Source organism: Anthonomus grandis, chromosome 5 (assembly GCF_022605725.1).
Source record: "Anthonomus grandis grandis chromosome 5, icAntGran1.3, whole genome shotgun sequence".
Taxonomy (NCBI): domain Eukaryota; kingdom Metazoa; phylum Arthropoda; class Insecta; order Coleoptera; family Curculionidae; genus Anthonomus; species Anthonomus grandis.
In genome coordinates this window covers 18,030,412-18,056,448 of record NC_065550.1, presented here as the reverse complement: position 1 = coordinate 18,056,448, position 26,037 = coordinate 18,030,412, and the positions used below count along the sequence as shown (strand labels likewise).

Genomic DNA, 26,037 nt, shown 5'->3' with positions numbered 1-26,037 from the left:
GGGTTAATTTGGACCCCCCCTGTAGGTAAAAAAATACAAAAACTATCTTGAAATGTGAAAAAAAATAAACAAAAATCGACGGGTCTCAGGAATTTTGCGAGATAAATTTTGATTAGTTTTAACTGAATTTATTCCAGTTAAAGTCACCACACTGTATAATCATTATAATATTAAAAAATTTAATTATTATATTGAGGAATTAATAATTATTCCTCTAAGCCGTAACCATTCTTGCATTTCCGCTTTCCCTTTGTTTATTTGTTAGTACTTTTTCTAGTGGTTTATTCTGGTATGAGGTGTTATCGATTACAACCACAGTTTCTCGTTTTAAGTTTGGAATCAGATTCTCCGCAACTACTTTTTATAATTTTCGTAGTTCATGTCATGATGATATTCTTTCTTGTAGTATTTGATTTCCAACTTATATAAATGCGTTAAGAGGAATATTCACTTCTCCACCCACTGCTTCAGTTTCCATAAAATTTAAAAAATTTATATTTATCTTCCGACTTTGACCGATTTATAATATTTTCTTTACTTTACTTTTAAAAGACATTTTAAAATTAATAAGTTTTGAAAATGTATAAAAAACACCAGTCACAATCACTTAATTGATCTCGATTATAACACTCTCGGCTATAACACGATGTAAATCAACAAGACTACAACCGGAGCTCTTTAAATAAACTACTAGTAGTACTAAGTACGTCTAATACGTAGTAGTACTAGTACGTCTTCGTGAAAGGGTTTTGATACAGCGGATCCAAATTTTATCGCCCACTTGGATATGACTGAATAGTTAATAGAAAATTTCTATTCCACCTAGTGCAATAGCCCTGCAATGTGTTTGCGCCTTTGTTAAAAATTTCACTATATATCGAATAGTGCAACTACTGGATCAAGAATCGTTATTTATTTGTATAGTGTTTTTCTTAAAGTATCTCCGGCTCTAAAGTGCAATTTTTGTCATTCTAAACTTCCTACTCTCTTAGAATATAGCAGCAACAAGTAATACAAATCAAAACGTCCAAAAATTAAAATATAATATTTTTTATAAGATTAGCACAAAACATTGGGCAAAAAAGTTGAAATTAAAATTATGGTTTTTTTTTGAGTTAGCTCCAATATTTAGTATTTGTGACGAGTAGGCATATTTATACACGTTTTTTGGAATTTAGAGGTTACCCTAGATGACGTGAAACTGCCATACCAACGAAGGACTAATTTCATGATTATCGCTATATCATCATACAAAGTGTAATCGTCAGATCATCATACTATAGCTGTGCATAAAAAACTTTAATTCGAACCAGAAATCGAATTTATCAAGTTTGTAAAATCAATGTAAGCGAGCGAACCATTAGACTTAGTGAAGCCAATCTTGCTTTTCATAGACCAAGGCAGGTCGAGAGCTACTTAGACATCATCGTGTCAGGCGATTTTAGTATATTCCAGGAACCATGAACACGGGTGACACTGAATGGCGGTGCCCTTTGTTTACTGATGAGTCGAGATTTAGCCCACGGCCTCAGGATGGTCATGAAAGGGTATGACGAGGATCACAAAACACAAATATATAGAGAAGTAGTCGTTGGATACAAACTGATCGAAATTCTTCTGACAAATCTGCTAACGTCCTCTCGCTTGGCAACGGAAATTGTTGTAACTAACTTAACAGTTTGATGCACCTAAATGGACCAATCAAAATGGTAGAAAAGCCTCGCCAAATTAAGGCGGGAAAATTCGAATTTTATTTAATAAAAAACTCTCATAATTTTATTATTTAATCGCAATATCCAAAGCAAACATCCAATCAAAAAGCTTACTTCTTGATCAGGTGTTTACATCAGATATTGATCAGGATAAAATAAACAATAGTGTACAACATATCACCAATTTCAAAATGGAAATAAAATAATAAAAGAATGTTTTTTTTAATACATTTATTATTTCATTTTCCAGAAAAATAATTACTTAAAATTATAAACATAATATACAATAATTCACTACAACAGATATTATATAAATTAGAATTAATATAAAAAATTTTAAAAGTATTTTGTTAGTACGGAACTATGTCAACCCAAATAGATTAGAAAATATTGTGAAGATTTTATAAAGTATATAATTCAGCTAGCTGACAATTAAGGTAATGTTTTCGGATAATTAAGTTTAGTTATAATTAGTTAAGACTAACGACATAAGTAGTAACATCCATGTACTAAACCTACACAAATTAAAAGAATACAGCATTAATAAATTAATAAAAATAATTTAAAAATAAAACATGCCAGACCCACACATAAAGAGCAAAAAAATACATACATAAAATTTAACTACACCTAAATTAAATATTCTATAAAAAACTATAATAATCTTCTTTGGAAAAAAAATCTAAATTTTACTGCTGAACGTTAATCTCTGTTTAATAGATATTTTTTTCTGTTTCCTAAAGAAAAATTAAACATATTTTATAAAACTAAATAAAATTTTTATAAGAGAGTATTATCTAAAAAACAATATATCTACATGCAATACAAAATAAACTCTTTGAAAATGAAAACAATATGTATATCACATACATAGTATATATTTATATTTTATATTTATTGGTCTTTCATAATACTAACAACATAACTTGGAACTATAATATGGAAACTTTATTGAATTGAAAGACAAAGGCCTACAGAACATAAAAATAAACTTAAAAAAAACAAGTCATACAAAAACATTCACTCTGATCCATTCTGGGCGCTTAGCCCTCTTAGTCTCTAAATCTCTGTTTCGTCTCAGTGAACATAGGAAGTGGTATGATATAAGCATGAAATAAAATAAAAAAATAGGCAGTGCAAACGTTATAAATAAATTCTCTTAATGATTCATGTGAAAAATAATGACACAACAAATTTTTAAATAAATATGTAATTTTTTTCGTTTTTCAGCAGTTCATATGTAGAGCAACTAAATTTTATATTTATTGTTTAGTTTTGAGTTGATTTGTGGTGAATTTCAAAGTATAAAGATTTAACATGCCAAGGGTTTACATTAGTCTGTTTAAATAAAATAGAAAATTTTGGAGCAACTAAAAACTGGTAAAAGCTAATGTAAAATAGCAAAAGAGCTAATTTTAAATAAATTAGGAATAACCAGAACCTTTTCTAATATTAATATAAGAGGTACGTTGCAGGTAGTTCGAAAAAGTGGCAGAAAAAGAAAAACTGATAGTGCGGTGGATAGAAATATCAAGAGATTGGTTGTGCAAGATCCATACATTAGTACTTCTCGAGTTAAACAACAATGGCAAGGAGTATAAAATGAGACTTTGATTTTCCAGAGTATCTTAACTGGTCGTCGAAAAATGGAAAACACTAGTCTTTTCAGATAAAGGTAATTAACTATTTAGATCAGATGGCACTTGCTAGGTTAGGAGACCAGTGAATGAAAGAATTTAATCCAAAATATATGAGATGCTATTTTAAGCAAAAAACAACATGTGCTTAACCTGCGTTTTCAGCGTGGTAACGACCACAAAGCGCGCATCAAAACAAGTTAAAAATTAATTATGATGATAGGAGAATCTATTAAAAGCTCCAGGCTATATTGAAAAACTTTTAAAATCAATGAAAAAAGATTTAAAGTAGTCAAGTATCATTTACTTGCCACAAGATATGAAATTTACAAAAATATTTTATGAAAAACTAAATTAACATAGAAAGAAGCCGGGGAAAACTGGTTTTCAAAATCTGGTTCCTAACGTCAAATATTGGGAAAATGCGATTAATCGATCTCTGAAGGCAAAGGATCGCGTGATAAGTTTCCTAAAACAATTAAAAATTTAGATACAAAATAAACAAGAGGTTAAAGAGGCAATTGTGAGTCTAAAAAGTATAAATTATTTAAAAATTTATATCAGCAGAACATTCACATTTGGAATAGAGGTACACTATCGAATAAAAGTAGAAAAACTTTTAAGAATTAGGTTTTATTTGAATATGCCGAAAGTAATACAGCTCTATACATAATAAAATCAACAATATTTTTAAAGATTTCTTTTCGATAAAGTAATAAACTATATAACGGAAACCAAAGACTTTATTTAAATAAACAAAATACTCTAGAGACAAAAATAGAGAAACTAATTTTTTTTACTAAATATTTCAACATAATACTTATTTTTAACCTAATGAAATTAATAGTAGGTAGGGCTCCTTTTATTGGCAATAACCTCGCGACATCGGTTTAGCATGGATTCGAAAAGTTTCCTAATAGTTTCTCCTCTAATAGAATTCTAGGATTCTTGCAAAACTTTAATTAAATTATTTTGATTGCTGATGTGATGTTGTCTTATACGCCATCCTAGTTTGTCCAGAGGCTTTCAATACTGTTAAGATCGGAACTTTGTGCTGGAAAGTTTTTAGCCCTATAATCTTTTCTGATAAAGACCATTCTTTTCGTTCACTTTTTTTAATTCTCTTTAACGAATTTCATATTTGAGAGTTAGAAATTGTCTTACTTATAACAGATTTATGCAAACTAAGCATTTTGGTTATGTCCATTTGTCATACACCATTCTTGGGTGCATCAACTATTTTTGTACGAAGATCTTCCGACAAATATCTTCCGCGAGGTATATTCACTAAAAAACTATACATATAACAGATCTCACGTAAAGCGAAATAAATACCAAATTTGGTTAATTCTTATGTGAGTTTCCTCATTTATAAATAAACAACTGCTGAAAGCAAAATGGAATGTGACATGTGAATGGATGAAGCAGATGGAATGTGTGTGAAAAAACGCCATTATTAAGGGCGACAATATTTTTAGAAAATAGTAACTTAAATACTAAAGCTTTTTGAAATATAAGGAATTTTAAAGAGTTTCTCTACTTTTGTCCGATAATGTATTTAAAAAATTCAACAGTTTTTCTATTATTACATGTTAAATTAGCATACCTATTTAACCATTAGATTTTTTTAGCAGCACTATGTGTTCATCAAAGAAAATTTAATTAATACTTGTTTAACATTAAAAATACATCAAATTCCAATATACTGGTTTGGGTGTCCAAATTTAAACATTTATTAAAACGCCTGACAGCTCTCGCTCTCGTTCACTACTTATAGATGTATGTCGTAAACAGGCCCCAGAGTGATAAAAAAGAAAAGAAGGAAGTCACAGTGCACAAAGGGCGCCAATTGAAAATACCCCGAGACTATAGGTATTCATTTTTCCTGTATTTATATTAAAAAAGGCTATATACGTACATAATAAACAATATCCCACTATTTTAACAATATCAATCTTAACTAACATACCCAAAATATATTACCAATATACATTTGAACTCTCTTGAAACAAAGTGAGATATTGCAGAAATATTTATTAGTTGTAGCAAAAATATTAATATACACACAACCAAACTTATATGGAATCACCTTGTATTAATACGAAATATTTTAGTAAGATATTTTTTGTTGCAAGCAATAAAAAAGTACAAGTATTTACTCTCAAGGACAGGCAGATTAATAATAAATAATAATGTTTTACCTAGCAGTGTCGAATTTACTGTTTCACTTGCAAGTCGCATCAAATTTATAATTTATTTATTTTTGAAAACTAAACAAGAATGCCATACATTGGGCTATCAGAAGTTCAGAGGGGAAGAATTATTGCTCTGGCAGAACAAGGCATGTCACAAAGGCAGATAGCTAGAACGGTGGGGGTTACACAAGGTGTTGTTTCAAAAACATATTCAAGATTTCTGGAATTGGGAACCTTAAAAAACAGACCAAGGAGAAGTCGTGAAAGAGCAACTACTGAAGGGCAGGATCGCTTTTTAGCTCAAATAGCAAGAAGAAATCCCACAACATCTCATCCAGAGCTTCAAAGGCAACTTTTACAAGCTACGGGTGTGAGTGTTTCTGTCGAAACTATTAGAAGAATACTTCGCGCTCGGGAATTATTTAGCAGAAGACAGTTAAGGGTTCCAGAACTTTCAAGGCAACATAAAATTGACCGTTTAAATTGGTGTTTGGAGCATGAAAATTGGGATAATGAAAATTGGAAAATTGTCTTATGTTCGGATGAAACCAGAATAGGACTACGATCCGATGACCGGCGGATTCGCATTTTAAGAGGTAGAGGGAGACAAGCTAGACATCGTGCTGCCAAACCTATCCCGAAATACAAAGGAGGTACTGTAATGTTTTGGGGCGGAATTATGATTGGTGAAAGAACTCCTTTAATTCCAATTCGACAAACGCTAACAGGTCAAAGGTATGTAGATTTGGTATTGCAACCTGTAGTTAGGCTCTGGCGAGGTGGTTTTGGCAATTTTTTTTATTTAAACAAGATAATGCCCCTCCACATACCAGCAGAGTTGCAAAATGTTTCTTAGAAACGGAAGGTATTGCCGTTTTAGAGTGGCCTTCTTGCTCACCGGATCTTAATCCTATAGAGCACTTATGGGATAAGATAAAAAGAAAGATTAGAGCTCGCCAGAATGCTCCTGGTAACACTGAGCAACTTATTCAAGCGGTTTTAGAGGAATGGACAAATGTTCCCCAAGAAGACATTGACAATTTGATAAATAGCATGCCTCGTCGAATTCGTGCTTGCATCGATGCTAGAGGTGGCAATACTGATTATTAACATTTAATTTTAAATTAACTTTCTTGTTAAATTGTCATATTCAGAAAAATCATTTTTATAGAAATCTAAACTTTTTGTTTTTTGTTCTATTATTGTGAAAATTGTAATCAGTTTTATTATTTTTTTTAATAAACTTGGTTTTGAAAAAGTGCCCTTTAATCCTCAATGACTGTTTTTTAAAATAAATTCCATTTTGCGAAATTACTGGGTGATTCCATATAAGTTTGTTTGTGTGTATATAGTCAGTATAGGGATATTTTCTTTGCATTTACATTTTTATAGCAACACAGAGGCTTTTACCAAGAATGACAGATTCATTTTAGGATTCTGAAGGATGTTCTGAATATTCTTAGTGTACACCTCAAAAACATTCTTGGTAGGTATGTCCTTTTATTGTTATGTGGTTTACCGAATTGTTTTTACGTAATGTATATTCAGGCTCACCGAGAGGGATGAGGAGGGATGAGAGAATGGGGAAAATTCTCCCGGGCCCTGGCTTCTGAGGTGGTGATTTTTTCTTTTTTTTAAATGACATCCCCAGGCAACACACGAGGGCTAAATAAACGTTAATTTTTAATTTAATTCAACTATAAATCGGATAAAATGTCCGCGTGATATACGTTGAGAAATTTAATATTATCTTTATGTTTTATTCCCGTTTAACAAGAAGGTTTATTACATATTAATAATATAAAATTATTATTTCACAAAAGTTAAACGTTTAAGTATGGTGTATTGTATACGATCTAAAGATGTTTATAAAATGCGTTTAATGGAATGAGATTTTTTTTTTAATTACTTACTACGAATGTAGATTTTTTTTTAAATTTGCAAATGTGTTTTATGCATCAGGGGGCATTTTTCGACGTACAAAAGAAAAATTTAATTTCTACTAACAGGGCGGGCGTACATAAGTGATTTATCCTAAATATTATTTAGTAAAAAAAGTACACTGCTGCATTTCTCTAAGATAGTTTAGTTTTGAGCAAATTGATATTCTTGAATTTTTTTGTTATTTGTATATTTTATTTGGTATAATTATTGTTTCACGTTAATGAATTTCATACTATTTTCTAGATTTCTCTGTGTTTATGGTATTTCATATATGTGATATTGGAGTCATTTTATCACATATTGGAGCTGTAGTAATCAAGTGTAAAAACTAGTTATGTCCTTTTCAATTTCTTTTTTCAACTTTTTTAAATGGCGAAATTTTCTTTCTTGTGTAAACAGAATCGTATACGATATACGTATATTCTACAGTTTAATAAATATACCTTGATCATATACGGTTGGAAAATATAACAATAGTAATTTAAAAACTGTATTTTTGAACCTAGGTAATAAAAAGTTGTCTAGAACCAAAAAAACTGAAATTTTAATGACTTGTCTTATAAAAACTGAATTTCCACTTATTTGCGATAAAAAAATGGCACAATTACTGTAATTTTTATAGGGATACGCCTTGCTTTCGAGAAAATAGTGTTTTTTCACGTTTTACTTGAAAATCTTAAGATTATGTAAAAAAAGTACAGAAACAAAAACTATGGATTTTTTTATCACCTATAATTTCAAAGTGGAGAAACAAACACATTTTTGTTCATTTTTTTTTTGTTTTTGTAATACAGTGAAAGCTCCCATAAGCGGACACTTACGGTTCCGTAGCTTTTGTCCGCTTATGGGAGGTGTATAATCATGAGGGTATATATACAGGGTATATAATCATGAGGAAAATAAAACAGAAAGTCGCCACATTTTAAAAGTATGTATTTATGCTATATATCTATATGTATGTATACGCATACACACACGTAAATGCTTCAATACATGGTACGAGAATTAAAAAAAAACATTATTCTTTAGCTTTTTGAAAAAAGTTTTTAAATGTAAAAGTACATGTTAAATGTAAAAGTAAAATTTTTTAAATGTTGAAATGCAGTAAAATCATCTTTAGCAAATTTTTTCAATATAGAAATATGATTTAGATCTTCCCCATGTGAATTTATAGTTTTTGAACCTCTTAGTGAGTCCACCAGTTCCACTTCTTCTTGTGAGTCGTTTGGACTACCATATTCAAGTTGGCCTGGGCTTTCTACATCCAAATTCGAAAAGTTGTCAATGGCATTTTGTTCTGTTATTATGTTATTGTCTAAGGCCAGGAAATCATCTACTTTCTGGGGGTCTGCTACTTCTAAATGTTTGGCATGTCGCAGTAACTGAGCAAGTGTCGCTAAGGGCAGATCGTCTTCAGCATCGCAATAATTTTGTTCAGCAAACTTTGAGCTATATCCACTTTCTCTGAATACAGCTTTGCCAAAACAGTTCTTAATTGTAGAGGAATTTACTTTATCCCATGCTGTTCTTATAAAATACAAAGCTTCTAACACATTAATAGACTTTGTAAGCTCAGATATTCTTTGAACATCGTCAATTTTTGTTAAAATATGTTTTAAAATCAAATGCCGATAATAAAATTTAAAGTTATGTATAATACCTTGATCCAAGGGCTGACAAACTGAAGTTGTGTTTGGCGGTAAAAATATAATTTTCACATTTTTCATTTTCAGATCACGAGGATGAGAGCATGCATTGTCTAAAAATAAAAGAACTTGCATTTTTTGGATTCCCATTTTCCGGTCGAATTCCAGTAACCACTCAGACAGGATTTCTCGGGTCATCCATGCCTTTTTGTTGGATTTCCAAGTCGCTGGTAGATCTTTAATAGCAACGTGCTTTAACACGGAGACGAGCCGCTTTCCCGATCACAATCAAATTGCATTTTTCACTGGCCATATTTGCACAGAATAAAATGGTTAGTCTTTAAACAACTTTCCACCCACACATGTTTCTCCTTTAAAGGACAGATTTTGTCGGGCAATGCGCGAAAAAAAAGTCCACTTTCATCTGCATTGTACACGTCTTCTGGTTTGTAGCCAAGCAACATGGACGGAAGTTTCTCCAAAAATTGTGACACATCAACTTAATTTACTGCAGCAGCTTCGCCAGATATGCTTTTGAAACTCACACTATGTCTCTTGCGCCACTTTTGCAGCCACCCGTCGGACGCACTTAAATTATTATAGCCCAAAGTAATGGCAATTTCTTTAGCTTTAATTTTCACTAACGGCCCTGAGATTGGAATGTTCTGACTTCTAGCTTTCACAAACCACTCAAAACATGTTTTGTCTATAGCAAAACCTTCCTTTTTTAAAAAAATCCTTCTTTTGATTTATCTTAGTTCCTGATTGCCATTTACTCCTGATATCTTCCTTATTTTTGACAATTTCCGCTGCTTGCGTTTTCCCAATATTAAACCTCTTTGTCAAATGACGAACTGAAACACTTTCTCTGTCTAATACGTTAAGAACTTCCATCTTTTCCTTTAACGAGAGCATCCTTTTTTTTAGTACCATTTTACAAATACAATAATAAAATATCTCAATCAACTACGAATTTGCCTGAACTGAAGATAAACCACAAGATTACATACTGGCTACCCAACGAAATGCTTAAATGGGGAATCACCTAATATAAATCGGGGAATTACCGAATTTTATGTATGTAGATGTGCATCGCAATAAGCGGAACTAAAAATTGTCCGGGTATTAGAGTTTCGCGTCCGCTTATGGGACATTTTTTGATTACATACAGAAAAATCTAGTGTCCGCGTCCGTTTATAAGAGCGTCCGCTTATCGAAATGCATTTAACATTGAAAATGATATGCTGAAATTTGGTTCCAGGAACTTAAAAGAGATACCCGCTTATAGGAGCTGTCCGCAAGGAGAGCTTTCACTGTATTTTGTTGGTATTTAGAAAATAACTTTAATGGAGACACAAGGAAACGTTACTTTAGATTTTTTACACTTTAACGGGATCCAAGCGGAAAATTTATAATTATATATTTTAATAAAAGGTAAAAAGTGGAGAAACAATTTATTTATTTAATATTTCCATAGAGTACAATTAATATCGGGCTGCAAACTCCTCTATATTCTTAATAACTTCTCCATAATCTTAATAACTTCTATACACCTAGATTTCATTGATAGCATTAGTTTAAAACTAGACTAGTCTAGTTTTTTTTAATTTTTAATATACAGGGTGTCAAAATGTTTCTATAGGCTTATTTTAAGGACGTTATTGCTTATTAAAATTAAAATCGTTCAGTCAAAATTACATTAAAATGTATAGTATGAAACAAATATAATAAATAACATAAAACAAGAACTTCTCTGGTCCGTTCTTACTATTTTTAAAAACAGGGATTTTGCAGAATAATTTTTTACTGGTAAGTTGTTTGGGGTGAGTGGGTGGTGTAGGGGTAGTGTTGATGAAAAACGTTTTTATTGCATAAAATAATTGCCTTAAAAGAAATAATTTAATTAATTCAATAATTTACTCTCAGGTTACAGAAAATGAACTATAATTGATATTATTCTAAATTATTATTTATTTTTAATTACTTATACATATAATACCTATAATGCCTTATATTTTTTATAGCATGGAAAGCTTTGTATAGTTTTTATCAAATCAATATTTTTAAATTGTATTTTTTTTAATTTTCTTAGTAAATTAACCCTACCCTTACGCCCACCACCCACCCCCCACAAGTAAGAAGTTATTACACCAGTAAGAAATTATTTTCACAAATTATTGTTTTCCAAAATAATACGCATGAATACTTCTTACTTTCGTCGTTAATATTTAATCTAATAACACATTTTGTTTATTTAAATTTGATATAATTATATATATGTATATTAATAAATGTTTAATACAAAAACAGTGCTATTAGATTGGATTTTATAGACGAAAAACGGTGTTTTTTCAAACGAATTTCTTACTGGGCAAATGTTTGGGGTGGGTGGGGAGGTTAAGGGTTGTGTTGCTGAAAAGCAATGTTTTCGCAGAAAATATATATTCAATATTTAATTTAATAACACTGTTTGATTAAATTTGTTATATTTTTATATAAATATTTAGTATAAAAACACCGTTATTAGATTGGATAATATGGACGAAAAACAGTGATGTTTCAGAAGAATTTATATTTTGAAATTTTTTGCTTAATTATTGAAATTTTCTCCATTTTGTAAACGAAATCGTATATAATATACGTATATTCTACAGTTAAATACATATATCTTGACCATATACGGTTGATAAATATACTAAAACCAAAAATTTACTAAAAAATCGTTGAATAAACATATACTTAACAATAATGATATATGATGTGTTGCTTGGGATCTTTGTCTAAAGGCTCGTAAATTTTTAGACCCGGGCCCGGTTTTTCCCTCGGTGGCCCTATGTATATTGCCAGTTTTAACTCCAAAAGTGAAGAAAATGTTCGATGAGAATTACAAGAATATTTTTAAATTTTGAAAATTTACTTCAAAAATATGTAAAAATAAATAACAATAACTAACTAATGTTTTAGTTAGAAAATCGGTAACACAAGTCTCATGGATAATAATAATTAAAATTTAAAAACGTTTAATAATAATTAATTCAACAAAGTATCCTCGCAAATTATGCAAATACGTGTTCACAAAAAAAAATTCAATTAATGTATAATTGGTCTTGAAAAATGCAACATTAATTCCGCTTTAATATTAAAAAATACAACAAATTCCAATACACTTGGCCTGATGGGCGTTTGTGTTTAGCAAATTTGAAAATTCATTAAAACGCCCCACGACTCTCGCCCTCTTCGACTGCTTATATTCCCTAAACATGTAACAATATGACAAAAAAGGAAAGAAGAAAGTCACAAAGTGCGCTATATTGAAAATACTTTGGGACCATTCGTTTTATCTGTATTATTCTTGATGCCTCGCACAAAGAAATAATGGTAGTGAGACCACGCCTCGTGCAGCGAGTCCCGCCTACACAGGGGTCTGGCCCCTGTAGGCCTGTCTCCCACTTGCGCCCCTTTTCGGCATCAACAACATATTCAGAATTCAGTATCAAATCAGTACTCATTAAATAAACAGTGCAGTGCGTAATTTTCATCCTAATTTGATCAAAAATATGTTAAATACTTTAGGCTCTGTCGGTAAGTTAGTGGGGGCCGACTAATTGACGTTAAAGTCTTTAGCGATTCAGCATAGTAACGATAGGCTAGTTAAATGAACTAAATTGAAGATGCCTCGCCCTCATTAAGGCAATATTATCGGGCTCCGCTGGTAGGCCAAACAATTAGGGACACATACCAACGCAGAACACTCATTCGGTTCTGTCATGTTCAGTTGGGCTCGGGATCGCGTTTCGAAAACAAAGTTTCTTTTTTTTCAAATTTGATTTTTAATTATTCTATTTTTGCTTCTTTTCGTTGTGATAAACCCTTATTTGCTAGGATAATTAATAGCTAGATTTAATATGGTGAGGTTGATACTGACTAACAGGTAACATATTCAAGTTCATTTCAGCTCGAAGTACCACTTTCACTTTAACTCTACTATATTTGTACGATCACTATATCTATCATCATCAAAATTTCTTCTGGCAACTACTATTCCTTCCATTCCAATAACATAACAACATATTAGCGCTGTTCCAATGAATTTACACTTATTTATGTAGAATATTTTGAGCTGTGTAAAATAAACGTCTCTTCCTACCCAATTCCTTCTTATTAATTACCTTCCTATCCTCAAAATATTCCATTTAACGTTTTGCCATTTCGGTTCTAGGGGCCATTTAAGTTTAAATACAAATTACATATTATCATTATAAGATATGACATTTAAACAAAAAGTTAATTTACAAAATTTTAAATGTTAAAAAAATATGTAAATATTTATAAATATAAAGTCAAATATTTTTGTTTAGATACCTACTATCCAAGAAAATAATTATTAAAATTGAAGCTTTAAGAACAAAAATATATTTCTCGAAAAACTTATATTTTGGTCCTTTTACAAATTCAATTTTTTTTACAAATTTAAAACTGAAAAAAAATTATTGGTACTTCAAATTAAAATTTAACACTTATTTTGAAAATAAGTTTCCAAGACTCTCTCTAAAATTCAATTATCAGTTTTATTTTATTTAAATCGTCTAATTATATATTTTTTTAAATTTGAAATTATACATCTTTAAAATAAATATATCTGATTTAAAAAATATATTTATTTTAAAATCAAAATGCCCTATATTTATTTAAACTTTTATCTTTGAATTTTAATTATTCTCATACTAATTAAAAAAAAATAAAATAAGTTTTAAACGCAATTTTAGACTTTGACTATTTTCAATTTTTGTTCACACTCATAAGTTTCACAATTCAGGAAAATTTAAATGACATTTTTAGGTTTTAAATATCATATAATAGTCAAAAGATGTAAATATTTATGTATGAAATAAAACTTTTTTCTAAATATTATAAAGCATATAAAAGAATTAAAGTCAAATCAATAACAAAAGTTTATTTAATTTTAATAAAAAAAATCATAAATTTCTATTCTTGTCGAGTTTTCTTTTATTCAACTCATTTTTAAAAAAGTTTTTTTTTAAGTTTAAATTATTGGTAATTACTTAAATATGATTGCGAATTGTCTTCAAAACAAAAATTTTAATTTTAATTTAAAGGCAATTTTAGAAAATTTAAATTTTTTGTTTATTTCCTAAAATTAATTTTTCTTAAGTATTTAAACAAATTTTAGATCTAATTTAAATTTAGAAAGCGTGAATTATAAATATTTTTAGTTTATATTTATTATTCATTATATTTGTACACTATTTAAAATTTAGCTAGATTTAGGATAATTGACTTTATCTATAATAATAGGTCAATATCACCAAGTTGGACACGAACTTGAATATGGTCTTCGTCCCGCTTTAACTCCTATATTTTTATAGTTCATTTATCTATTGGCTTTAAAATTTCCTGGGAATCTTCTGGGAATTTTTGTTCGACCTTTAGAATTTGAAAAATGTGTTTAAATTTAGTTTCGCTTATATCTGAAATTCACTCGTAATATTCTATTAAATATTCCGTTAAATACTCCGTTGAAACTACTTTTCATTTAGATATTTACAATTACTTTTTAACTAAGTTGCGCTTAGCTAACACAGGATATTCCAGTATATTGCTGGTATATTCTGAGAACGTCTCAATTAAACAATTTCTCGGGTATCAGAATAAAATATTTTGGATTTGTAGTTCGAGGCGAATTTATGGATTAGAGACTAAATAATTTTAATTCCATTGATTTATCAGTTCACGTTCAAGGAATACAATTTTTATAGCCTATATTTACAAGGTTTATTTTTGTGAATACACATACTGTTTCCCGGTTTTTCCAGAAAAAATTCTTAGATTTTGTAGGATATACCAAAGATTTTCTACATCTATCGAAGATCGTAGAAATAGTCTGGTATATCTTAATCCTAGTATTACCTAGTATTAATCTTAGTATTATTAGTATAGTAAATTGTGAAGTGTCAATATAATTGCTTTCTATTTTCCCTTTTAATGATAAATCCAATTTTTGGTAAATTGTCACCACAATATACGTGAAAGATCTTAATAATTACTCTATTTTAAGTTTTTTTATACTTTCATTTAACTATTTTAACAAAATGTTTTACAAAGATAGTAAGTTTTTTAGAACAAACATTATTTTCTAACTGCACCAGATTCTAAATTGTACGCATTTTTATCTATTTTTCGTTATTATTGGACAGTAGTTGTTAATCTCGTAAGTATCCCTATTTATTTGAGACAATTTTTAAAATTTTCCACATTAACATAAAAAAAATTAGAAAAATATATTTTATTGTATAAATGTTTGTAAAATTTTGTGAAAATGTATTCTGTAATTAAAAAAAATAAGAAAAAGCCCTATTTTTACCATATGAGTACATCTTTAAAATCACTCAACTTTTTAACAGCATGTATAGCAATGTAGTATCTGTCAGTATTAAACTACTACACAGTTATATTCCAGTGTATAAAACTAAAACTAAAATCGTTTATTGATATATTGATTTTAAATTTTTATACATCTAAATTCATAATAAAATGAGAGATGTGTAAATGTTACAGGTTTTAATAAATATTTTTGAATCGTTTGATGCTTAAAAATCAGTGACAGGAAGTAAAATCGTAAAATCGATAGAAAACTAACGTTTAAAATACGTTGGAACTTCTTGTACATTAAATGCCAAAAATAAATAACCTACCAACTTTGCTTCTATAGAATTCTATTTGGTATTTCTATGGAGCATTTTATTAAATAATATAGATATTTAAATTGTGCGCAACAAGTCATATTGCTTGTAAGTGTTCATGATCATGTGAACATTCATTTTGGCCACTATAAATGAAAAATCAGAAATAGGTCTTAGAACAGACTCTTGATAAACCCTTATACTTTTTATGCTGACGACTCTCCACTCTTACTTACAATCTGTTGTCTAGTATCAAATAAGAAGTTAATAATTCCTGTTGGTGGTTATTGTTTATTAATTGGGCTATAAAACTTATTATTATGTACCCTTTATTAAAACAAGGCACTGCCATATTCTAATTTATTAAAGAAGTTTAATTATAAATTAATAAAGTTTATGATTGTCACAACAATGTTCCTGTTATTCCTAAAACATTTACTACCATATTACTGTTATTCAGGAATGCTCCGGATAAAATATTATTTTTAACTGTTCCTGGGTAATATTAAAAGTATTTGCTATACTTAATTTACAAAAATATTTTGGTTTTTATATAAGCGTATTACTTTTTATAACATCCTAGAGAAGTTCGAATTTATACATCCTTTTAGAGCTTTTATGTGTGTGGGTCCTTTAACTCTTTTTCTCCTACTCTCTAAAGATATTTTATCTTGAAGCTTCTTCAAAGCAGAAATTCTATATCAAAGCGCCCTCTTAGCCTCTGCCCCGAGTTCAATACTATTAAAATTTACTCATCTAAATCTATCTATTCCATAGATCTAATAAGCAGATCCACAATCACTAATCGCAATAAGAATCGCAGCTGTGAAAAGTTCAGTTTCCACTTTTTTGAAATTTGATACGTAAATAAGTAACAAAAAAAATAGCAATTTAAGTTTTAATCTTAATAATTATTAAAAATAACAATAACCGTGTTCGTTTTTAATAAAATATTTTTAAAAACGAAGTCTTGTGATATTACAAGCAACAGTATAATTGATATTAGAGAAAGTTTCCTTTATTCGGCTGGAATTATGAAATCCAAAACAGAGACAAGAAAACAATTATTTGCTTCAAAAGGGGGAAAGGATGAGCTTCGGCTTAAGAACAAAGAAACTTTGCTCCTGTCGTGAGGCGAATTGTCACAAGAACTTTTGGGTAATAGCAGCGACATTTGGTTTAGTTTGAAACTTGCAAACAGATCATTGCAATGAGTTTTCAAAGTAATAAAATACATTTACTATTTCTTCTATAAATCGCTCATTATTAGCAAAATTGTAAGAGTATCTAGAGATTCAAGGGGTTAATGTCAAAACGTTATTAGAAATCAAGGAAATGTGATAATTAAAACAATATAACCATAAAATTTAACTCGAAGAGGCAGGATCTTTAAACCGAATAGTAGAAAAGCTTTGCATGTACGAACATCTCATATATTTTCAGAAAGTTGCTTTAATATAACATATTTAAAGTAATAATTAAAATATATATTTTATGAATAAATAAGAAAATCTTTTTCAGGGTTAAAGGATATGTGTGGTGAAGAGCTGAAGCGACACCAGAGTGATCTAAAAGTGCTGGAACAGCCGCGTCTGTCTAGTTTGTGCGACAATAGTCTCGGTCTAAACGCGCCGCTAAGTAATAGTAGTTCGAACGATGGTGATAAACCATCGAAACAAAAGAGACACAGAACGCGTTTTACTCCTGCGCAGCTAAATGAGCTCGAGCGGTGCTTCTCGAAGACTCACTACCCTGATATCTTTATGAGAGAGGAGATTGCTATGAGGATAGGACTTACCGAGTCCAGGGTTCAAGTAAGTTTTATTAATTTTACTAATTAAATATGTTATTGTCCTCTGCTATTAGGATAACGTCCAAGTTCCTTTAATTCTTTGCCGGGATTCTCATTCCGTAATGTTTCTATCCAAACTTCTAAAGCCCAAAATTTATTTCGTTGTTTATTACAACAAATATAATTCCATGTTCCCCGTTTTTGCATCAGACATCAAGCTACTTTGCCTTTTATTGGTAAAAGATCAAATAATGTGCTTCATCAAAATCGCATTCAAAAAATGTGCTTCAATTTCATTAAATTTTCTTTACTTTGTGATATCAATAGACTCACGGCCATAATTGGGCATTTACATGAGGCGTTGGATTATCCTTAACCTAACCTATTTCGTAATAATAGACATACCTACGTTTACTTTATTTTTGAGTTTTTTATTCATATATTTTTATTTTAAAAACTTAGTTTAATTTTAAATTATGTTTGTGTTAGTGTCAAATGTATAAAATAGAATTTCTTATAAATGGCCATCTGCCTGTAAGAAAAATATATGGTTCAATAATTAAGTAAACTTCAAGAAAGTAAACTTCTTTTGAAACATATTCATCTCAAAATACCAGAGATCATTTGTAGTTTTAGATCCTGATGTAGCATAATTATAATAAAATGAGTCACTTAAATTTTATCAGCTGGTATCTAAACAGTAACTGAGGAACTAACATTAAAAAGCTAATTATAAAATAGCTTCATTTTAATTAGATATTTCATCAAATAGGACGCAATTAAATATTAACAAATAAACAACCTAATATAACAAGATCTGGTTCGTGTACGAACAAATGGATACAGGCGGATGATAAGGGACTAATTGACGCAAAAAATTAACTTATTAGGAGTACTTGTTTCGCCTATGGACGTATGTACTTTGACTTACAACTCTAGTTAAAGAAGCACTGTCAGAAGTGTAGTGGAGCACCAGATTAATTGGTTTTGGGATACCTACTTTTCCTACAAAATTTGCGTGATAGTACCAAAGGCTGAAAACAGACTATGCATCTTTTGCAGATAACGCAAACAAGAAAGATTTGGCTGAACTGTAAAATGCCGTTACATGTTAAATAGTTGTATACATTTGCTGGAATGGTCCGAAGTAGGATAAATAGTACCATAACAACGAATTAAATAGTACCATACTGAAAGAGAAAAGTACAAGGGAACATCTTACAAAAACTTATAAGATACTCGATGATCACTACGCAAGCAATAGAAACTTTTTCCTTTTCGCATTACTAGAAAGCATAATCAAAATTTAGTAAAAATAAATGTAATAGGCTTCTAAGAAGGAATCTCCTTATAGTACGGGTAATATCATTGAAAGTGACCGAAAGGTAATAAACTGTAATTGTCTAGGTCATGAATAAAAAATCCAACCGGACTTGGACTTATTTCTGAATTATACCGGGTGGTGCGTCGCCGAGCGGAACATAGGAAAATCCATGTAAATTTTAAGGGGGTCAATTATTGGCTTCCCTGTACATTTTATAGAAAAAATGTAAGATAACTTTTTGAAGAGACCAATCTGGCAAATCCTTGTGTAAGTTTAAAAAAAATTTAATAAGCAAATCTTGAATTATTCAATTAAATGTAATTGCAAAATTAGCAAATTTTCGGTTCAGGTAAAACCAAACGGGCACCAGTAAAATGAATATTGTCACTAACGTGAGGAAAAGTGTCAATAAATCAGTGACAGTCAATATTTGAAAACAAGTCTGAATTATTCAATCGAAGAAAAAATTGCCATAATTAAGTGGCATTATGCGGGAAACAGTTTTAGAACAGTATCTGAAATGTTTTCAGTTTATTTCCCCACCAAGCCCATTCCGTCCATTTCAACTATTAAACGTATTGTTAATAAGTTCGAGTCCAAAAGTACCGTAATAAATAATTGTAAATGTTCAACTCAGGATATCGAAAATAGAGCCGAAGAAAGAGAGAACAGAGATCTTAATATTTTACTGAGTGTGGAGGAAAACAAGATGGTTAGTACGAGCGTTCTTGGGCAAGAGGTAAATAAACATCATACAACGGTATTGCGCACTTTAAAAAAGCACAAATATTATTCGTATAAATTCGAAAAACATCAAGAGCTGCAGGAAGGAGATGAAGAGGGAAGAATGGCATTTTGTTTTGAAATAATAGAAAGAGCAAATAGTGATAGGAATTTTTTAAGAAATATTTGTTTTACCAATGAATGTACATTTACCCTCAACAATGAACCAAATGTTCAGAAATGCTGATATTGGAGTCAAGAAAATGAATATCGCTTTGTTTATACTCGGACACAATATCCCCAAAAAACAAATGTTAGAGAGTGCTTGGAAAATGCCTTTAACGGCAATTTTATTGGTCCACAGTACCGGATACTTTGGCCAACCAGGTCACCTGATCTTTCACCGAATGACTTCTTTTTGTGGGGTCATTTAAAAAGTGTCATTTATAAAAGTGTAAAATTTGAGAATCTAAACCAGTTACAAAACGCTATTTCGTTAGAATGTTATAAAATTTCCCAATATCAACTTACTAACGTTAGAAATGAATTTTATGATCGGTTAGGATATTGTTTAGCTGTTAATGGGGGGTTGTTTGAACATTTCATTAATTGATGTTGTTATGTAATTCTTTATTATTTAAAAAAAAAGCAGAAAAGTTATTGTATTTTATTTTATTTTATTTTTCCACACTTAGTAAAATATTAAGAGTTCTGTTCTTTCTTTTTTCAGATCTATTTTCGATCTTCTGAGTTAAACATTTACAATTATTTATTGCAATGTCTCTTACTAACAATAGGTTTAATGGTTGAAATGGACCAGATAGGCTTAATGGGAAAATAAATTGAAAATATTTAGATACTGCTATTGGCTTAATTAAATATGTAATGTATGATAAAAAAATTTTTTTTAATCGATAATTATAATTGTTATTGGTTTAACTTCATCGTTATAATAAATAAAAGTTTAGATAAAAAAGTAATGTCAACGTGTCTTACTTTGAATGTATGGTTGAGAGATTGATAAAACGAAAAAAAAAAACCATTTCTTGTATATTCGGCTGTACGTCAGATTTAACAAAGCCTCGTTTTTCTTACAATCTTAAATTTTTTCTGTAAAATGTACAGGGAAGCCAATAATTGACCCTCTTAAAATTTACATGGGATTTCCTATGTTCCGCTCGGCGACGCACCACCCGGTATATCATATGCGATGCAGTCAACAATAACAGATTTAAAAGACACAGTGGCTTTATCGGACCTTCCGCCTACTACTGCCATCTATAATAATATTATACCAATAAAATTCATAACCTCAATAACAGATAAACATATAATGTCAACGGAAAATATTTAGAAGTATAGTCTGTCATACACACTTAAGTTATGCATTCATTACTGAAAATAGTTATTATTTCAATTTTAGACTTATGTTTAGTGATGGGAAAAGTATCAGCTGTATTTATTATAACGACAATAGTTTGTGCCCTAAATTTCGCAGAATTTTTTAACGAAAAAGTCTTTAAAATAATGATTTAACTTCAAATAATACATGCTCAATAAATTGATACATGCGCAAACACAACATAACAACCCAATATATACAACATAAACCAAATTACGCCCATGTTGCCTGAATTAAGCCTAAACAAATAAAAAATTAGATAAATTAAAAAATATTTGCAAATTAAAAAAAAAATTAATATTAAAATTATTATATGTAAGTGATAAAAATTCTTGCATAAATTCTTCGATATGGGGTTAATACTCTTAATTTTCAAATTCATGACGGCAGAATATTTATTAGTCAAGCCATGAAAATTAAAAAGTTAGTTCTTCTATTTGAGCGTTCAAATGTTTGATGATGATGATGATGTGACATAAGTTTTAATTGTTTTATTAAATATAAAAATTATAAGTTGCTAAATTAATTTTAAATTTGTTGTTATTAGTTTTATATCAATACCTTAAAAGCGTTTTTTTCTTAAACCTTTTCCATGTAGTCTTACAGAATCCCATATTACAATATTGCTATTAGATAAGAGGCTTATGAGTGTTTTTGAAGAAGTATAATAAAAAAACGCTTGAAAGAAAATTAGAGATTTAAAAATTGAAAGCTTAACTGCTTAATGAAACTAGTGAATAACTATTTCGTCGGCTTTTTTCAAATTTTTTAGATATTAAGAATTAAACCTTAAATGTCGACAAATAATTTTTAAAGAAAATAATAAAATTCCTATGGAGAAAATGTTATTTAAAACGTTAATTATTAAAAAAAAATTTAAACGTTAAATGTTATTTTAAACGTTATTTAAAACGCATATTTAAAAAAAGCTAGACATTTCAAAATAAGAACATATTTTTTCATAATAGATTCATTAAATTTCTAGTTATTCCAAATAATTGCATTGTTTCGAAATAAATATTTTCTAGGCCTTTTTCCCCTTAAATAAATATATAAAAAAATTATAAATAAATATAGTCTTTATTTAACTTAGTATGTATATATTATAATTACCATATCATAGACAAATTATGTATTAAGAATCTTACCAAGAATATTCCCATTGCCAGTATGTTTCGATCTTAATTTAGATACTAAAAAGAAAAATATTTTTCACAAAATTAGTAAAAATTTACATTAAGATCAAAATTCTAATAACTACTTTTGCATATGTGAAAGTCCGGTTAAATAGAGTTTTCTGGTGCTCAGGCATTGTGAGAGAAGTTCCAAAGTATCAGTTTTTCAATGATAAATCAGAATTTAAGATTTTAAAAGCTTTATACGACTACAACATATTATAGTCTAAGGGTAGATGCTATTCTCAATCACCTTACTTACTCACTATACTTTCTCTGACCATACACATACCAACAACATACATTTTGCGGTTATTGCACCCTATTTTTTTATATGACATCCAGACGTTGATCGCTAACACACTACACTAACTAAAAGATGTTAAGATTTTGCATTTGAAAACTAAATAGCGATTTGCACATAGTACTTTAATTTTTACATACATTTTAATTGCAAAAGCAAATTTATGTGTTCTCTTTATCCCAAAAAAATTTCTATAACAACTTGCAATGTAACAAATTGCAAAAAGTAGGTTTATATTAAGAACATTTAAATTTATTGGTTCCTTCATATGTTTAATTTCTGACAAACATGGTAAAACTTACTTCTTGTTTGAATTAATTGTTTAATTACGATTCAATTATTGGAATCATCATTATGAGATTTAGAAGATCATCTCAAATAGTGAGGCAGCTAAGTGTCATTGGCATTACTGTGTACATAAGAGTATGAGATATTTGGAAATGTCAAAGTTATAAAACACAAACACCAAGGCCCCAAAATAGAGTCTTGAGGAACACCTGCGTCTAAAATACTCCTACTGATTCTGACTTTTGTATCTGCCAGTTAAATAACTGTAAATGAAGAAAATAGAAGAGTCAGTGAAGCCAAGAAAATGCAGTTTGGCACATAAAAAGTCATACAACAACTACATCAAAGGCCTTGGAATAGTCCAAAAATCCAAATATGACAATTTTTTAAATCGACGGCTCCGATGATATTAGTATTTAATGAAAGTTTTAAATACAGTTTTATTAAAGTATTTAATAACCGGTAGTATTTAAAAAAAACATGCTTTATTGTTAATAACAAAGAAAAATTGTTCTAAACAAAGCTACCTTAAGTAACTACCACTAAACTTAACCACTACACCCCACACACGCTCGAGTTCTAAAACAAACATCCGAAAACAATACATAAGAACAGCAGAAAAAAAATACATAAAAAGTAAATTAAATTCCATAATTATCCCCTCAAGTATAATACAGCAAAGAATTCTAACCATACAAACAATTCAAATAAAATTCAAATACTGTAAACTTACACTTAGGGAAAATTAGAATGTGTCGACGTAGTATTCATCCAGTAAACAGTAACATTTTTCGGTCAAAAGTATTTTCAATTTACGTTTAAAAGTGTCAATACATGTTGCCTCCCTGATTCCACCTGGTAAACGATTGGAAATTTTGATTCCCTCGTAGAAAAAAGATTTTTTAGTTAATGTGGAGGAGGGGATTGGAAGATTTAGATCGTTCACTTGACGCGTTAAGTATCTTGGATTTGGGGGTATAAATTTAAAGCGATTTGCAAAAAGTAAGCAGGCCACTTCCTGAATGTAGAGGGAGAAGACAGTGTGTATGCCCAGCCTAACAAATAATGGGCGACAGGAATCCCTTGGTTTAGCCCCACAGATGTAACGTACAGCACGCTTCTGTAAAACAAGCAGCATTTGTAGAAGGTAGGCAGCTGCATTACCCCAGAAGCAAATGGCATACCTAAGGTGGGATTCAATTAATGAATAATATACAGATCTTCCAAACTCCATGCCAAGCTCCAGGGTAGTCACTCTGACTGCAAAACAACCTGCAGACACCTTTTTGCAAGTACCAAGGATATGCTCTTCAAATCTGAGTTCTCTGTCAATGAATATACCCAAAAATTTTGTATTATCAAACTGTTGAACTACTGAATTAGAAAAAGGCACGTGGTCTAGAGCACACTTAAAACACAATAATTTTGTTTTATGAGGATTTAGTGACAGCAAGTTTGATTCAAACCAGAGATTTCCTGCCTAAATATCAGTTGCTAATGTAGTTCGCAGAGTATCTGTGTCTGGGCTGTGCTAGAGAAGTGTGGTATCATCGGCAAATAGAGTAAATTTCCCCCGTACATTAAGATTGGTAAGATCATTATTTATGTATAGGAGAAAAAGAGGAACTCCCAAGGTGATAGGATGGTAATCACAGTACTTAGATCCTACAAGCATTCGTTGTTGCCGATCTTGCAGATAGGAAGCAAACCAAGAAGATGAAACTCCCCGAAATCCATAATAATGAAGCTTCCGCAGCAGAATCCTATGGCAGACACAATCGAAAGCCTTCGACAAATCACAAAAAACTACCGCCGAAACTCCACCATTCTTTTATCTAGAAGTAAAGCTCATGAAAAAAATTAAACATGGCATCATTGGTACTGGTATTTTCACGGAAGCAAATTGAAGTCTGGTAAGGATGTTTTTGGTCTTTAAAAAGGACATTATTCGATTTTTAACCAGTTTTTCGATTACCTTTGTATTGTTTTTTATATTTTTGATTACCATCGTAGACAAGAGAGAGATGGGACGAAAGTTGGAAAGATTATCAAGAGCTCCACCCTTGTGAATTGGGATAACTGATTTAGGCAAGATGGAAATATCCCCTTGCTCCAAGAAAGGTTAATTACATCAACCAGTGCCTTTAGCACCGTTTCTGGAAGGTTGAGAAAAATCTTAGCTAAAAGGTTGTCTTCTCCAGTTGAATTTTTATTTTTTTCAGTATACAGAATATCCTTGAGTTCGTTTAGGTTTGTAGGTATAAAGAAGAAGGAATTTGGAATATGAATAGCTGGCATAAAGGAAAGAGGATCCACTGAAGGGTTCAAATTTTGCTGAAGTTGTAGAGCAATATTAGAAAAAAAATTGTTAAAATCATTGGGAGAGACTTCAGAGCATTGTCTTGACTGCTTACCACAATTGTGACGAATATCATTAATAATTTTCCAACTCTCCTTATATTTTTTAGATGAACCACTTAAACGGTTGGAGTAGTAAGTTTGCTTAGAGATTCTTATCAGACGACGATACAAGGCTCGGTAAGAATTGAAATAGTTATGAAAAACTGGAGAGTCAGTGAACTTTCTTATTGTGTGAAGAGATCTCAGATTTCTTGAAAATACTTTCAAACCCCTCGTGAACCAAGATTTTATGGGTTTGGATTTCGGTTTGATTTTAATCATTGGGAAGAAAGCATCAAAGGTACCGGGTATATACCGGTATCCGGGTAAGAACCGGGTATATAATAAGCAACTTATTAGTGTCCATTTTACATTTACATACATAATAAGTACTCTTACACATGTCAAGAAATATAAAACGCAACGCATACGCATATATCTAAGAAACACATAAACGTATGACTAAAAATTATTTACGTCTAGAATGACTAACAATGCAACTAAAAATACCACAATTTACAGAAAAAGGCATTTCAACTGGGTACTTCTTAATCTTGGCCTTGTGCAGTATTGGCCAATGCAGTAAGAGGCAGATTCTTAACAGAGACAGATAACACATCGAAAAACTGTAGTCCATAGATAAGATTAAGAGTTCGGTAAAGCCTCTGATACTGCGGTACCAAGGACCAAAGAACAAATCCTTGCGGCACTCTCAAAATGAAAATATTGACTTGACAAGACTTGATTTGTCAAATCTATAATAGACAAGCCTTTGAAGGAGTAAAGGAGGTATC

At 30.2% G+C, this 26,037-nt stretch overlaps 1 protein-coding gene across 2 annotated transcripts in view; it reads left to right on the top strand.

Moving 5' to 3' along the window:
- The first annotated feature begins 12,650 nt into the window (after positions 1 to 12,650).
- LOC126736007 (homeobox protein orthopedia-like) overlaps positions 12,651 to 26,037 on the top strand; it is an 85,365-nt gene continuing 71,978 nt past the window's right edge. Inside the window, exons 1-2 of one of the 2 annotated variants that reach the window (XM_050440187.1) lie at positions 12,651 to 12,716; positions 17,357 to 17,649. In XM_050440187.1, the coding sequence (XP_050296144.1) occupies positions 12,692 to 12,716; positions 17,357 to 17,649 (318 nt within the window). In that variant the 5' untranslated portion in view covers positions 12,651 to 12,691. Of the gene's footprint in view, positions 12,717 to 12,810; positions 13,066 to 17,356; positions 17,650 to 26,037 lie in introns of those variants that run through there. The other variant, XM_050440188.1, reaches the window with a different exon arrangement.